Source organism: Pelobates fuscus, chromosome 1 (genome assembly GCF_036172605.1).
Source record: "Pelobates fuscus isolate aPelFus1 chromosome 1, aPelFus1.pri, whole genome shotgun sequence".
In the NCBI taxonomy this organism is placed as follows: Eukaryota; Metazoa; Chordata; class Amphibia; order Anura; family Pelobatidae; genus Pelobates; species Pelobates fuscus.
In genome coordinates, this window is record NC_086317.1 from 162,506,965 (window position 1) to 162,522,238 (window position 15,274).

At 50.5% G+C, this 15,274-nt stretch overlaps 1 protein-coding gene and 1 non-coding gene across 2 annotated transcripts in view; one reads left to right on the forward strand and one right to left on the reverse strand.

The window, feature by feature from the left end:
- Nucleotides 1-15,274, reverse strand: part of LOC134608600 (acidic mammalian chitinase-like) — a 96,290-nt gene that overhangs the window by 27,581 nt on the left and 53,435 nt on the right. Inside the window, exon 10 of the mRNA XM_063451553.1 lies at nt 6,699-6,828. Coding sequence (XP_063307623.1) covers nt 6,699-6,828 — 130 coding nt within the window. The remainder of the gene's footprint in view (nt 1-6,698; nt 6,829-15,274) is intronic.
- Nucleotides 14,786-14,868, forward strand: TRNAL-UAG (transfer RNA leucine (anticodon UAG)). The gene has a single exon. It is a non-coding gene; the product is annotated as a tRNA-Leu (tRNA).

Consider the following 15,274-nt stretch of genomic DNA (forward strand, 5'->3'; position numbering starts at 1 on the left):
CGACGCCTTCACAAGACCTCCAAGCATGACGCTCCTAACTGCCACATCTCGTCCGGGCACGCCAGGCCCACGTCCAGCGCCTCCGGGGCCACCGTCCGGAACCTGGTCCACTGAAAACGAGACAAAGCATCAGCCACCTCGTTCAGGTACCCTGGTACATGTCGCGCGCGAAAGACCACATTAAGGGACATGCACAGCAAGACAAATCGCCGCAACAACGCCACCACTGGCCTAGACGCTGCGGACAGGTTGTTAACCGCATGCACCACGGACATGTTGTCCGAGAAGAAGACCACTTTCCGGTCCCGCAAGCTAGCCCTCCACAAGGCCAACGCCACCACCAACGGGAACAGCTCCAGAAAGGCCAAGTTACGCATGAGGGGGCTCTGCCCCCACGCCACCGGCCACTTTTCTGCGCACCATTGCCCGCCGAAGTAGGCCCCAAACCCCACGCTGCCCGACGCGTCAGTAAACAGCTCTAGCTCGGCTGTCGACACGCCTTCCCGTCGGAAGAACACCGTCCCGTTGAAATCCCTCAAGAAGGTGTCCCACACGCCCAAGTCCGCCCGCATGGACGAGGATACTCGTATGAAATGGTGTGGAGACCGGGCCCCAGCCGTAGCCGCTGACAAGCTGCGGCTAAACACCCTACCCATAGGGATCACCCGGCAGGCGAAGTTGAGCATCCCGATCAACGACTGCAGTTGCCGGAGCGTCACCTTACGCGCCTGCCTCACCTCCCCCACTTTGGACCGTAGCGCCTCCAATTTGGACAGCGGCAGGCGGCATTCCCCCAGCTCGGAATCAATCTCCAAACCCAAGAAGCTAAGGCACCCGGTCGGGCCCTCCGTCTTCTCCGCCGCTAGCGGCACCCCAAGTCGGCCAGCCACCCATTCGATGGTCCGCAGCAGGTGCAGGCAAGCCGGGGAGCCAGCCGGCCCCACACAGAAAAAATCATCCAAGTAATGTACCACCGCCCTGTCCCCGGCCTCAACCCGCACCACCCATTCAAGAAAAGAACTAAACTTTTTGAAATAGGAGCAAGAAATGGAGCATCCCATGGGGAGGCACAAATCCACATAGTAGCCCCCTTCGAAAAAACACCCCAGCAGGTGATGACACGCCGGGTGGACAGGGAGCAGCCGAAAAGCCGCTTCAATGTCAACCTTTGCCATAAGAGCCCCACGCCCAGCCCTCTTCACCAGCTCGACCGCCTGGTCGAATGATGCATAAGAGACCGAGCACAGCTCCTTATCAATGTCATCGTTAACTGACCCGCCCTTAGGGTACGACAGGTGGTGAATGAGCCGAAACTTCCCGGGCTCCTTCTTAGGGACCACACCAAGAGGGGAGACCCGAAGGCCCTCCATCGGCGGCACCGGAAACGGCCCAGCCATCCTACCCAACATAACTTCCTTACCCAGCTTTTCCCGCACCACCCCTGGAAATTCCGCCACCGATTTCAGGTTGCGCGGGTGCCCCATGCTCTCTCTAGCCTGGAACGGGATATAGAAACCTTGCCCGAACCCGGCCCTGAGGAGCTCGGCGTCCGCCCTATTACCGTAGCGGCTTAGCCATGGCTCCATCGCGTCTAGCCTCACTGGGGTTAGTCCCCTGGGCAGCGGAAGCCCCTCCACCGCCAACCGCGGACCCGGCTCCCGATCCCCCGGACTTACCTTTCTTGAAGCAGCGCTGCAGCCCGTGTGCCCCCCCGCAGCCGGAGCATTCATGCTTAAATCGGCAGGAAGCACCCCATTTGCATTGGCCTTCATTGAACAGCCAGCAGAGTCCCTTTTGCGAGGCGGCCGACGAGGCGGACTGTCCTTTCGCGCCAGCCGCATGCTGAAAGGGCTGCGCCTTCTGCGCCATCATTAGCTTCATCCAGAGAGGCAGGTCCATCTGGTCCCACCTCATACCCGGATTAGCCGCCAACCGCTGTCGGAACTGCTCGTCATACCGCCACCATGCCAGCCCGCCATAGGTGCGGTATGCCTCCCAAATCCCGTCCAAGTAGCAGAATAGGGAAGAGCAGACGCCCGGTGACTTTTCCCCTATCACGCTGGCCAAGACGCAAAACGCCCTTAACCAGTTCCCAAAGGATTTCGGTATCTTGCGATACTTCTTCCGCTTCTCCTCTTCCTCCTTCTTCTCATCTTTTTTATCTTCCTCCTTGAGGTCAATAAATTCCTCCAAGGGAAGGAGAGAGAAGATCTCTAAGTACTCCCCCTTCCAGATCTTGTCTTTCACCTCCTGTTTAAGGTGGACCCCGAGCGGGCCGGCAAACGAGACGTATGCGTGCTGCCTAGCCGCATCCGACACCCCCCCAGTCAGTTCCGCCCGCTCGTTCCCAGCATCTCCAGGGCCGGGTGCGGCCCCTGCCTCTACACTGTGTGCCGGCGCCGCCGGGGGCCCCACCCCAGGCCCACTAGCCGCTACCCCCTGCGCCCACACCTGCCCAACGCTCACCCCTGAATCACCCCCCGCCCCCAATGAGTGGAGCAGTGATTGTAGTGTTTGTATTAGTGTGTCTGAGTGCAATGATCCGTTGGACTCACCGGCCAAGCCCCCAGAACCGGAAGCGCTCGGGGCTGCGATGGGAACTGCTGTGCTTCCACGAATGGCAACGTCCACTGAAGTCCCGCCAACCGGGGAGCTCACCCGGTGCCTCCTGCACACTGATGAAGAGCGGCTCCGAGACCTGAAACGAGGAGAAGAAGTCCTGGGCAGGGTGCACTGTTCCCCAGCAACCCTCCCGTCCCGACCCAGGGAGCGCCTGCCGACCACCAAGGCCTCCCGGTACCCGCTGTCCTGTCGCTGCTTCCCAGGGGCCACACCCCGCGGGCTACGACTCCTACCGACACCACCTGGAACCTGCCCCCGTCGACCATGCCTGGGGGACCCCCCCCTACCACCCGCGGACCCACTAGATGAAGATCGACGTCGCCGCCTCTCGAAATGCCTACCGGCCCTAGCGCACCTAACTGGGGAGGGACTCCCGCTGCTAGACCCGGAACCCGACCTAACACTGGGCCGACCCCGCCTACGCCCCCCCCTCTCCGCCCCTGAACTACTAAGGGCCCCACCCTCCTCACCCCCACTGCGCCCTGAAAAACTGCCCCTACGCTTCCCCCCCCGAACCCCCACTACCCCCTGCCCAGCCCTCCTAGACAAACCCCCTGACCTACCAGGGGAAAGAGCCCTCTGCCTGCCTACCTCCCCTACCTCCCCTTCTCCGGCCACCCTACCACTGGACCCCTGTGCCAAAACAGCCCGACCACCCCCTGCCACCTTCTGCCCTCGGCTAACCGGCCCCCCCTCCCCCACTACCAGTCTCTTAGGGGAAGCCCGACCCCCCTTGTCCCCTACAGCCTGGGCCCTGTCCTTCCCCCGAGTACCCTTAATGCCAGCCACATCATGGGGTGCCCCTGGAGGATCCCCAGCACTTGTCTGCTGCTTCCGGCTCGCCAGGGGCCCTCTCCGGGCCGTCCTGCCCTGGGCCCCGTCCTTCCCGGCCTCCAGTGTAGTGGGTGCCCTCCCGGGCTGCATCCCAGACGGGCCAGGCCCTGGGGAGGGCCGTTCTTCAGCCGCACGCCTCCGCACGCCGGGTGCCACCCTACCCGGTCCGGGGTGCGCACCGTCAGCCTCCGCAGCCGCCACCCGCCGGGAAGCACCTCGCCTAGGCCCGGGCCGCGCCGCGGGAGGCGGGGCCTCAACCACGGGGTCCGCGGGCCTGCTGCACGTGCCGCTTCCGCCCGCGGCCTCCATTCCGCCGACACCTCCATCCTCCAGACCCGATCCAGGACTCAGACGCCGCGGGGGCCTCCTGGCCCGTTGTGGCCTCTCTCCGCCGCCATCCCTCTCCGCCGCCGCCGTCAGGATCTGGTCCAGTTGGGCCCGAACCCAGCCCGCGTCCTGTCGCAGCGCCGCCGTCCGGATTCCAGCCAGCAACCTCTCCACGTCTTCCATGGCCCTGCAGAGGAGACAAAAAGGGGAAAAACCTCACCCAGAAAAGCAGTGAACACCAGGGTGCACACAAACTCGGCTAGGTAAGAAATTAAATGTGCTCTGCCTAAAATGGCTGCCTATTTAAGTAGACCAGCCCTATTACCCACAACCACCCAGTCCTGCCGGCTCCTCCTAAGCCCGCCTCCTAACCCCTGTCAAGGCCCTCCTCCGCTAAGCTGCGCTTTGGCTCCTTGGGGCTACAGAGAAGCCATCAGATTTTAATGTTCAGGCTTCTCCTCTGATCGTCAAGGTCAGCAAATCGTTGGTCTGTTGTGTGGGACAGTTGTTGCAGGTCCTGCACGACTTTAGTTAGCTGTGTTGTTTCTCGTGTGTTACGGCGGGTGTCTGCTTCCAACGTGGTTAGGCGACCTGTCAGACCTTGCAGATCTCCACGTATCTGGGCCATGTCTGCCTGTATGGTGAGTTGGAGCCCTGCCAGCAATTCTTTCATCACCGCGGTGGTCACGGGTGAGTTGTCCGCTCGCAGGCTTGCTTGGGCTGGAGCTGTTAAGATGGGTAGGCAGTGTAGGTCGGGCCCGCTGGTGAGATCGTCGGACACTTCGGAGTAGTCATCGGCGTAGTCGGCCATGTTTGGGCCTGTGTTGCTGCAGGCCTGCCGCCATAAGTCGCCAATAGTTCCGCTTAGCCAGGGCTTGTCAGGCTTGGGCTTCTTAGTTTTCCGTCCCATCTCTTCACCCCTATTTAGGGGTGTCGGTTTGTGCCCTTTATACGGGTTTTGTGCCGTGTTATAGAGTCTACTGCTATGGCGAGGTCCAGAGCTCCGGTAACATGCGGCCATTCTAGATTTTATTTTAAAGACAGAATAACCCCCCCAAAAAAATCCAGAAAAACACGTCAAAAATGTAAAAATTGATTTGCATGTCAATTAGGGAAATATGTATTTGATCCCCTATCAATCAGCAAGATTTTTGGCTCCCAAGTGTCTTTTATACAGGAAACGAGCTGAGATTAGGAGCACTCACTTAAATGAAGTGCTCCTAATCTCAGCTTGTTACCTGTATAAAAGACACCAGTCCACAGAAGCAATCAATCACATTCCAAAATATCCACCATGGCCAAGACCAAAGAGCTCTCCAATGATGTCAGGGACAAGATTGAAGACCTACACAAGGCTGGAATGGGTTACAATACCATCACCAAGCAGCTTAGTGAGAAGGTGACAACAGTTGGTGTGACTATTCGCAAATAGAAGAAATACAAAATAACTGTCAGTCTCCCTCGGTCTGGTGCTCCATGCAAGATCTCACCTCGTAGAGTTTCAATAATCATGAGAACGGTGAGGAATCAGCCCAGAACTACAAAGGAGGATCTTGTTAATGCTCTTAAGGCAGCTGGGACCATAGTCACCAAGAAAACAACACTACGCCATTAAGGACTGAAATCCTGCAGCACCCGCAAGGCCCTCCTGCTCAAGAAAGTACATGTACAGGCCCATCTATAGTTTGCCAATGAACATCTGAATGATTCAAAGGAGAACTGGGTGAAAGTGTTGTGGTCAGATGAGACCAAACTTAAGCTCTTTGGCATCAACTCAATTCGCCATGTTTGTTGCCTATGACCCAAAGAACACCATCCCCACCGTCAAACATGAATGTGGAAACATTATGCTTTAGGGGTGTTTTTCTGCTAAGGGGACAGGACAACTGTACCGCATCAAAGGGACGATAGACGGGGCCATGTACTGTCAAATCTTGGGTGAGAACCTCCTTCCCTCAGCCAGGGCATTGCAAATGGGTCGTGGATAGGTATTCCAGCATGACAATGACCCAAAACACACAGCCAAGGCAACAAAGGAGTGGCTCAAGAAAAAGCACATTAAGGTCCTGGAGTGGCTTAGCCAGTCTCCAGATCTTAATTCCATAGAAAATCTTTGGAGAGAGCTGAAGGTTCCAGTTGCCAAACAGCAGCCTCGAGACCTTAACAACTTGGAGAGAACCTGCAAAGAGGAGTGGGACAAAATCCCTCCTGAGATGTGTGCAAACCTGGTGGCCAACTACAATAAACATCTGACAACAAGGGTTTTGCCACCAAGTCGAAGGGGTCAAATACTTATTTCACTCATTGACATGCAAATCAATTTATAACTTTGACATGGGTTTTTCTGCATTTCTTTTTTTTTTTTTGTTATTCTGTTTCTCACTGTTAAAATACACCTAACATTAAAATTATAGACCGATCATTTCTTTGTCAGTGGGAAAACTTTCAAAATCAGCAGGGGATCAAATACTTTTTTCCCCTCACTGTATATAGTTAAACATGTGAAAAGACAGTCAAGCAATAATTTTGCACGTGGAAGAATGAGGTCTATTGCCCTTAAATCCTCCATGGTGCAAATATTTTCTTAAAGCATTAAACAATATAGATTTGGCACCTGCTCCATCTACTTGGACACTTAAAAACAAAACTAAACAAAATAATATAAATTCAAGACTGAGGAACAGTGCTGCTGAGTATTGCTTACTGCTGCATCATTGGTAGTAAGACAAGGGATTCAATTTGTTGTGCTGCTTGAATAAGTTCTCCTGTGTAATATAGTGTAGCTTGATTCTACTAATTCACTGAGGTGCAATCCATGTGAATGGATCAGGCAAAGTCATCTCCAGCAGAACAGGTGAAAACAGAGCAATACATTAAGGTTTCTGTCTGTAATGGCTATAATGTAATGTTACTACCTTCTAGCAAGGATTTCAGGTGGCTGATCAGTGGATATTTTCCTTCATTGCAAAATGTTCCCAGGAAATCATCCAGGTCAATGGCCCATACCATGGCTCCTCCAAATCCACCATTCTTTAAGAACTTTACCTGGAGATAGAACCAATTATTATATACAACATAGCTATTAACAAATGGTTGCGAAGACAATGATGCCATAAGGACACCTGTGAACATTGCACATTTAAATAAATATTAATTATTCAAACTTTATTGGCATCCATAAATGACAGACATTTGAGCGGTCCTTAAAGGGTCACTCCAGGACCCTAAAGCACTTTATCTTGTTTTTTTTCTTCTTCATTTTACAAAAATTGCAGATGTTAATAGAAATTGTCACTTTTATAAAATAACATAGCCTTGCAAACACTTCTCACTGAGCTGCACTGGGAAATCTCTGACTGAACAACCACAGAAAATCTGGGCAGGGTTAGAAGGGGAAGGGGCTTTCAAAGGTTGCAGACAAGATCTGTAGTTTTTGCAAGCTGATTTTAGATAAACTCCTAATGAATAAAAAATGCATGCGTGTTGCCATTTAAAGTATATCTAAACATTGATAATATCTATTTCAAATAATGCCCCATAGGGCATTTGATTGACATAATACAGTGAATTGTGGCGCATGCACATTAGCCTCAAAATGGATTAACAGAGATTATCAATTTTGATTATCTAAGCCAGGGAGGCCGGTGGCTACTGCAAAACCAGAGCAGCTAAGGAGTAAAGTTAATTAAAACAAGGGATGTGCATGGATTCGGTTCGGAAATTCAGGTAAGTAAAAAGATTAGTCTACTTTGGCAATTCGGACCAATGGAATTCGGTTCGGTACGGCACTTCTGAAATTCGAAACTTCGGCAATTTGGAAATTCATAAACATCCCACTTTTCAGAAATCCAAAGCACTTTGCCACCACAACCACTTACACATCTGTAGGGCTCCCTAACCCCTAACCCTAACCACTTATACTTCTATAGGCCTCCCAGTGCCCGGACTGCCACCACTACCACATCTATAGGGCTCCCAGTGTGAGGAATTAGCTTATTGGTCAAGACTCCTGTCATCATTCACATAATTTTCCCTCCCTGTCTTGTTTTGCCACTTTTCAGAAATTCTAAGCACTTCGGCAATTCGGTTCGGTACTTCAGCAATTCGGCAAATCGGACTTCAGACATTCATAAGCTTCTGAATTTCACAAAATTTGGCCGAATGTACATTCGGAAAGAAACGAATTGCACATGTCTAATTAAAACTCACATTTCAAACTTTTACAGGAGAAGTTGGACCTATATAGGTAGGGGGACACTATATTGTTCATAATATACATGTTTGTATTTCTAACACTTTAGTGATCCTTTATTTATTTTTTTAATAATCTCTCTTTTATCTGAGACATGTGAGAGATATATAACAGTGAAAGAATATAGCATGGCAGAGAACAGTGCAATGATATTGTCAGATACATATGTATAAGCTCCTAAAGTAGGTACCTTTTTTATTGCACAATATGCTATGAAACCATGTATTTGTTACAGGGCCGGACTGGGATAAAAATTCGGCCCGGGCATTTTTTTATCACAGCGGCCCACTAAGAAGGGGCGGTGCAGAGAGGGTGTGTTTTGTCGTCACTAACGACAAACACGCCCCCTTCTCAAAGTGCAGGCCAGGGCAGACCATGCGCAGAGCTCTGCTAAAGAGCTCTAGCATGAGAAAAAAGCCCTGTATTTGTTCTGCACAGTGCAAGCAAATTTAATAACATGCTTGCACTGTGTTTCCTTGCAACTTGTCTCTGGTGTCTCTATAAATGGATACCAGGAGACAAAAATGCCAGGAAAGAGTATCGTGCTGTGTTTGGAGCCTGCTTGTGGGATTGTGTGTGTTTGTATAGAGTGAGCTGATTGTGGTGTGGTATTGTGTAATAAGGTCGGTTTTAGTCGTGTTGTGTTTGTGGTGTAATGTAGTGCATATGTGGCTAGGGTCTGTAAAGAATGTGTGTATAGGGGATGTAGCAAGTGTGTGCATACAGGCTATAGTGTGTGTGTGTGTGTATATGTGATGTAGTGTTTGTAGAGAGTGTGTGTTTAGGGGTGTAGTATGTGTTTGCTTACAAAGAATCTAGTGTGTGTATAGGGGATCCAGAGTGTGTATGTCAGGAATGTAGTGTGTGTGTGTGTGTGTGTGTGCGCGTGTGTATATATATATATAGATATATGGAAGTATTGTGTATGTGTGTGGTGCAGTGTGTTGGGGAGGTTCGGTGTGTATGTGAGGGGTGCAGTATGTGTGTATGATGGATGCTGTGTGTGATGTGTGTGAGGGTGCTGTGTATGAGGGTGCTGTGTATGATGTGTTTTGTGATAGTGCTGAGTGCGATGTGTGTGAGTCCTGAGTGTGATGTGTGTGAGAGTGCTGAGTGTGATAGTGCTGTGGATGATGTGTGTGAGTGCTGAGGGTGATGTGTGTGAGGGTGCTGTGTGTGAGAGTGCCGAGTGTGATAGTGCTGTGGATGACGTGTGAGAGTGCTGTGTGTGATGTGTGTGATGTGTGTGAGAGTGCTGTGTATGATGTGTTTTGTGATAGTGCTGAGTGTGATGTGTGCGAGTCCCGAGTGTGATGTGTGTATGATGTGTGTGAGAGTGCTGTGTATGATGTGTTTTGTGATAGTGCTGAGTGTGATGTGTGTGTGAGTCCTAAATGTGATGTGTGTGAGAGTGCTGTGTGTGAGAGTGCCAAGTGTGATAGTGCTGTGGATGATGTGCGTGAGTGCTGAGTGTGATGTGTGTGAGAGTGCTGTGTATGATGTGTTTTGTGATAGTGCTGAGTGTGATGTGTGTGTGAGTCCTAAATGTGATGTGTGTGAGAGTGCCGAGTGTGATAGTGCTGTGGATGATGTGTGTGAGTGCTGAGTGTGATGTGTGTGAGAGTTCTGTGTGTGATGGGAGTGAGAGTGCTATGTGTGATGGGTGTGAGAGTGCTATGTGTGATGGGTGTGAGAGTGCTGTGTGTGATGGGAGTGAGAGTGCTGAGTGTGATGGGAGTGCTGAGTGTGATGGGAGTGAGAGTGCTGAGTGTGATGGGAGTGAGAGTGCTGAGTGTGATGGGAGTGCTGAGTGTGATGGGAGTGAGAGTGCTGTGTGTGATGGGAGTGAGAGTGCTGTGTGTGATGGGAGTGAGAGTGCTATGTGTGATGGGTGTGAGAGTGCTATGTGTGATGGGAGTGAGAGTGCTGAGTGTGATGGGAGTGAGAGTGCTGTGTGTGATGGGAGTGAGAGTGCTGTGTGTGATGGGAGTGAGAGTGCTGTGTGTGATAGTGATGTGTGTGCTGTGTGTGAATGTTAGAAGGGATTGAGTGTTGGGGGGGGGGGGGTAAAATAAAATAAAAAAGTATGCATTATGTCCCCCCCTCCCTTCTTACCTTTAGCCTGGGAGGGGGGGACCGGCATGCTGGTGAGTGGGTGGGGGGGACCGGCACTCCGACACCATCCCTGGTGGTCCAGTGGTGAGTGAACTCTAGCCTGAGGGCTAGAGTTCACTCTCGCGAGATCCGGTCGTTGCCATGGCAACGCGCCGGATCTCGCGAGAGGAACCCGGCGGAGCTGCAAGATAGAGCTCCGCCGGGTCCTCTACCTCCCTCCCCAGCCGCAGGTCTCTCCAAGGGGGCCGGTGAGGGAGATCTATGATCTCCTCACCGGCCCTTCATTGAAAACAGCGGGGCCGGCGCTCGGATAGTGCCGGCCCTGCATAGACCGGCAGGGGAGATCCTGGGACCTTCCCCTGCCGGCCTCGGCCCATGGCCACCGCGGCCCACCGGGCATTTGCCCGGTGTGCCCGATGGCCAGTCCAGGCCTGATTTGTTATGAGAAATACTGACTGTGTAACAAGAGGAGACAACATGCTTATAGTGAATAGTAGATGTTTAGGATGCATGGTATGTACCGTTAAAGCAAAAGTAAATAAAAGGAAACAAAACACACGCAGTGAGTTAGAATATAAGCAGGTAATGAAGTTGTGGCTGCAATGACATGTCCCAAACAGTTGGGGATCATACAAGTTGAGGCACATTAGAGAAGCTTGAGTCAACCTACACCCTGTATGGGTAAGATTTTGGAGGGCAAAAGTAGATTCTCCTATGCTGCTGGGCTGGTAGGACTTCCTCCTGGGTCATAGAGAGCAGTGCAGGGGATAGACAGGGAGAGGAAGCTCAGCTCTGCACAGAGGCATCCAGGCAGCTGCTGGTAAGTGAGTGTGCTTCAGTCTGTGTGTGTGGGGGTGGGTCAGCGTGTCTGTGTGTTTATGGTTGTGGGTTACATTATATGATCATACATTGCTTAAGCCTGCCACAACGCCAATGTACCCCATATTCAGCAGGTCCTACACTGCCTAATGTTCACTAAAAGAACCATACTAAACCACAATAGCACTTACCTGCAAGAAAGGGCAGAGACTTGAAACACTGCTGCAGGTCCAGACTGAAACAAATGGAAAACAAACGGGTGTGGCAACATAAAACAAACATAAATGAATCCAGGAGACTGGGAATTCCAGGGATGGAATAATGGAATTAACCCAGAAAACCCAGCATAAGGAAAACCAGTCTGAAAGTGCCTGATCTCGTCAAATCTCAGAAGCCATCCAGACTTGGGCCTGGTTAGTACTTGTATGGGAGACCAACTAGGAACCTCAGGTGCCGAAAATGTAAAAGTGCTATTCTGGTTTAGTATGGTTCTTTTAGTGAACATTAGGCAGTGTGGGACCTGCTGAATATGGGGTACATTGGCGTTGTGGCAGGCTTATGCAATGTATGATCATATAATGTAACTAAATCCCTATACTTTTCATATATAGTGCTTAGTTATGTCTCCTCTTGTTTTGTCTACTATTAGTCTTGTTTTATTTTGTAATCCCAGTCCATGTACAGTCTTGTCCTGTCCTGCCCCTGTTTAGTTAATGTTCCCTTATGTATTGTGTACATGTTCTCGGTTTAGCTTCTGTGGCGAAATTAACCTCGCCACTTGGGCCTGGAGACGACTGCTTGCCAGCCTCTTGCCATGTGATTATGGTCCCTGGGAGATTTGGCCCTTTAAAAACATTATTTGGGCTAATGGATTTATATTGTGCTGCTGCTGGCCCATTAAGAACTGCATTGTGGCTTATGGACTTGTATTGGACCATGCTGGCCCTTTAAGAACCATCTGGGGACATATTGAGACTTTGTGTGACAATGCCCCATAAGACGGTGTCCCCAGTGTCTCAAGTCTTAGTTAAAATATTTTGTTCCTGGCTATTTTCCACTTGGTTCAGTAAATGGGGCTTACTGAACCAAGTACCACACAGGCGGACCACCCAGAAGTGGAAGTGTGCAGGCAATTTTACCACATGACAGGAGGCTTCATATTTGCATATCTTTCTTTACTGAAAACTCCAGCAGCATAGAAACAGTAACAACCAATCAGAGAATAGATATGGTGCCCATAAAAGGCCCTGTCTATGACATCACTTCCTCTTTCTTTGCTGCTCCAGCCATCAACAGGTCAGAGTATTCATTACCTCTCTATTTATTTACATCTTTTATAATTTTATTACCTATCTATTGTTCTTTATTCTCACCCTGCTACCTATAACCTGTACCTTTCCTTTTCCCTTATTCAGTTCCCCTGCTTCACCGGCTTTGTTATCTTTTGTGATTTTATTGTGCTTGTGTATTTTCGCGGCGGTCCGCGGGCGTCACGGCTGTCTGTGCCGCGCTCGCCGCGTGGACCGGCACTCTTTACATACAGGGGGCTGGGTGGGGCGGGTGGGGGGTAGCCGGGGTTAAATTCTCCTTTTACCGCGTTTTTTTCCGGCCCGCTCGCAGCCACGAGCGGGTAGTTCTTGCTCACGCGGCCGGCGGCCATCTTGGATCTCGCGGCTCGCGAGACCCGCGACGGCCGCCCTATCCTCACGCCGGTCTGGGAATCACCCGACCGCCGCAACGAGCTTGGGGATTGCCCTCAGGGCATTCTTTCCTCCCCTAACTCTTCTTTCAATGGCATTAGGATTACACCAAGTAAAATAACCCTTGCAAAGGGAAAACAAGCATGCAAACTTATGAAGGCTATATAACACTATTGTTTCTCTATCTGCCCTTATACTGAGCATATTTCTTAAAGGGTCCCTGCAGGGACATATGGAATATTACATCACCCCTCAGGGGATTTGACAATACTGTACCCTTCCAAGGGGAATTCATATTAATTACCCTACACAGGGTCATATTATAATCTGCTGTGTAATTACACACTGGCTAGAGGATCAGGTGTGCTGATATTCTTAACGTTTCCCTGTTGCGATTTTTTGCCACAGTGCCTGCCAACAGTGTCTGCCAAACATATACTTACATGCAGGCATTAAAGGAGACACAATATTTTTTCCTATACCCCACACAGGACTTTTATGTCTTTGTACCTTACCCAGGGTCATTCTATGTTACTATACCCTATCCAGGGTCATGCTATATTACTATACCCTACAGGATTCACCCGATCTCCGCGCCCTGCAGCTGGATTAACCCCTTCAGGATTTTCCCCTCTCTGGGCACATTATTTTATTGATACAGTTATAAAATTTCTATTCTCATGGATATATCTCTCATGGTGCTTTACACTGGATGACTATATGTTGAGCACGCACACAATCTATGTATTATTGTGAAGCCATACAATATCACAGTTGTTATACAAAACATATACTGTACCTATAACAAGATCAACTATATCACTATACCCACAAAGGGCATTTTGTATTACTGTACCCTACAAAGGGCATATTATATTATATTATTGTACCCTACATAGGGTCATATTATATTACTGTACCTGACGGTGCAAATTTATGTGGGTGTCCTCTGGGTATTTTTTCATGGCACACCACCTGGGGTGACCCCCCAGATATGCATGCAAGGTCGTTCATAGACCATTACATTGATGTGGGTGTCCTCTGGGTATTTTTCATGGCACACCACCTGGGGTGAGCCCCCAGATATGCATGCAAGGTCACTCATAGACCATTACGTTGATGTGGGTGCCCTCTGGGTATTTTTCATGGCACACCACCTGGGGTGACCCCCAGATATGCATGCAAGGTCATTCATAGACCATTACGTTGATGTGGGTGTCCTCTGGATTACCACGGCACGCCACCCGGGGTGAACCCCGATGGAATACACGAAGTCCTATGCCTCAATTTTATCACTGATTACTGCGTACATATATGGATGTTTAAACACTGCCTGGCAGTTTTACATTAAGCAACAGTACCACCTTGCTGGATACGATTTGCAGGCAGGATCATGAGTGAACTGAGTGTATTGCGGAGTACCCTTCACAGGGATACATATCTGTACAGTTACTGTACCTGGCGTACATATTGAACGTGGGTGTCCTCTGAGTAAATTTTCATGGCACACCACCTGGGGTGACCCCCAGACATGCATGCAATACTTGTATGGTGCCAACAATTATAATGTGGGTTCCTCTGGGTTACCATGGCACACCACCTGGGATGACCCCAGTCGAATACACGTGGGCCCTGCGGCATGCAGACCTTATGGAGACAGGTCCCACGCGCTTCTATATTAAGCCTGTATAGTTACATCCGTGCATACAGCTCTAGTGTGCATTTATGGTGAACCCGGCTAACCGGACTAGCACTACCGGTCAATCGCGCCTACGCCACAGCTCCCTATGGCCGGATTAAACTAATGGAGATGACCCCTCTACACTTGACACGAGTATTTCATACACTCAGACAATCTGATGCAGGCAATTCAAGCCGCCTTACCTGGGTGACCCCCAGTGCCACCAGGAGTCTAGCACCCCTACGTGCTGACCCTCAAACACTACTCCCACTGACTACCACTATCTCCCAACAGGACGAGAACGGGTCATGGAGAACACTCTCAACACCCTAGGACTTCTAGGCATTGATAAACGACGCAGTAGCGGCCTCAGTGGAAAAGGTTTTCTTGTTATAAACTCTGCCCCAAACTGCTTGCTGGAGACCTCAGCAGCAAGATAGCGTGGCCGAGCGGTCTAAGGCACTGGATTTAGGCTCCAGTCTCTCTGGAGGCGTGGGTTCGAATCCCAGCCATCATCGCCATCTGAGGAAGGGGAACGTGAGAACGACTAGTATTCGGCCCAGAAGCACAAGTCCTACTATTTGACGGCGGGAACTTACCCACCGCACTAACTTTAGCCCAAACCTCGCTGAAGCACACCCTCCACACCCCTTCGGGGAAAGGTGTTTTTGGGAGGACTGGTCGGTAGCGGAACCGAACCACCAACGGCTTCATCTACTAGTGAGTCAGCCTATGACCAAGGGAACTCCTACGTGGTATGCAAACGCTTCAGGATAGAGAAAATCAACCTTCTACTAGACCTCCTGAACGATAGCGACTGGTTTACACATCTGGACCCCGAGGACACATACTTGTCAATATCCGCTACCCTAAACTACCTAGTTTCCTCCGATCCCAGTGATGAGGACTAACACAGCAGTTTAT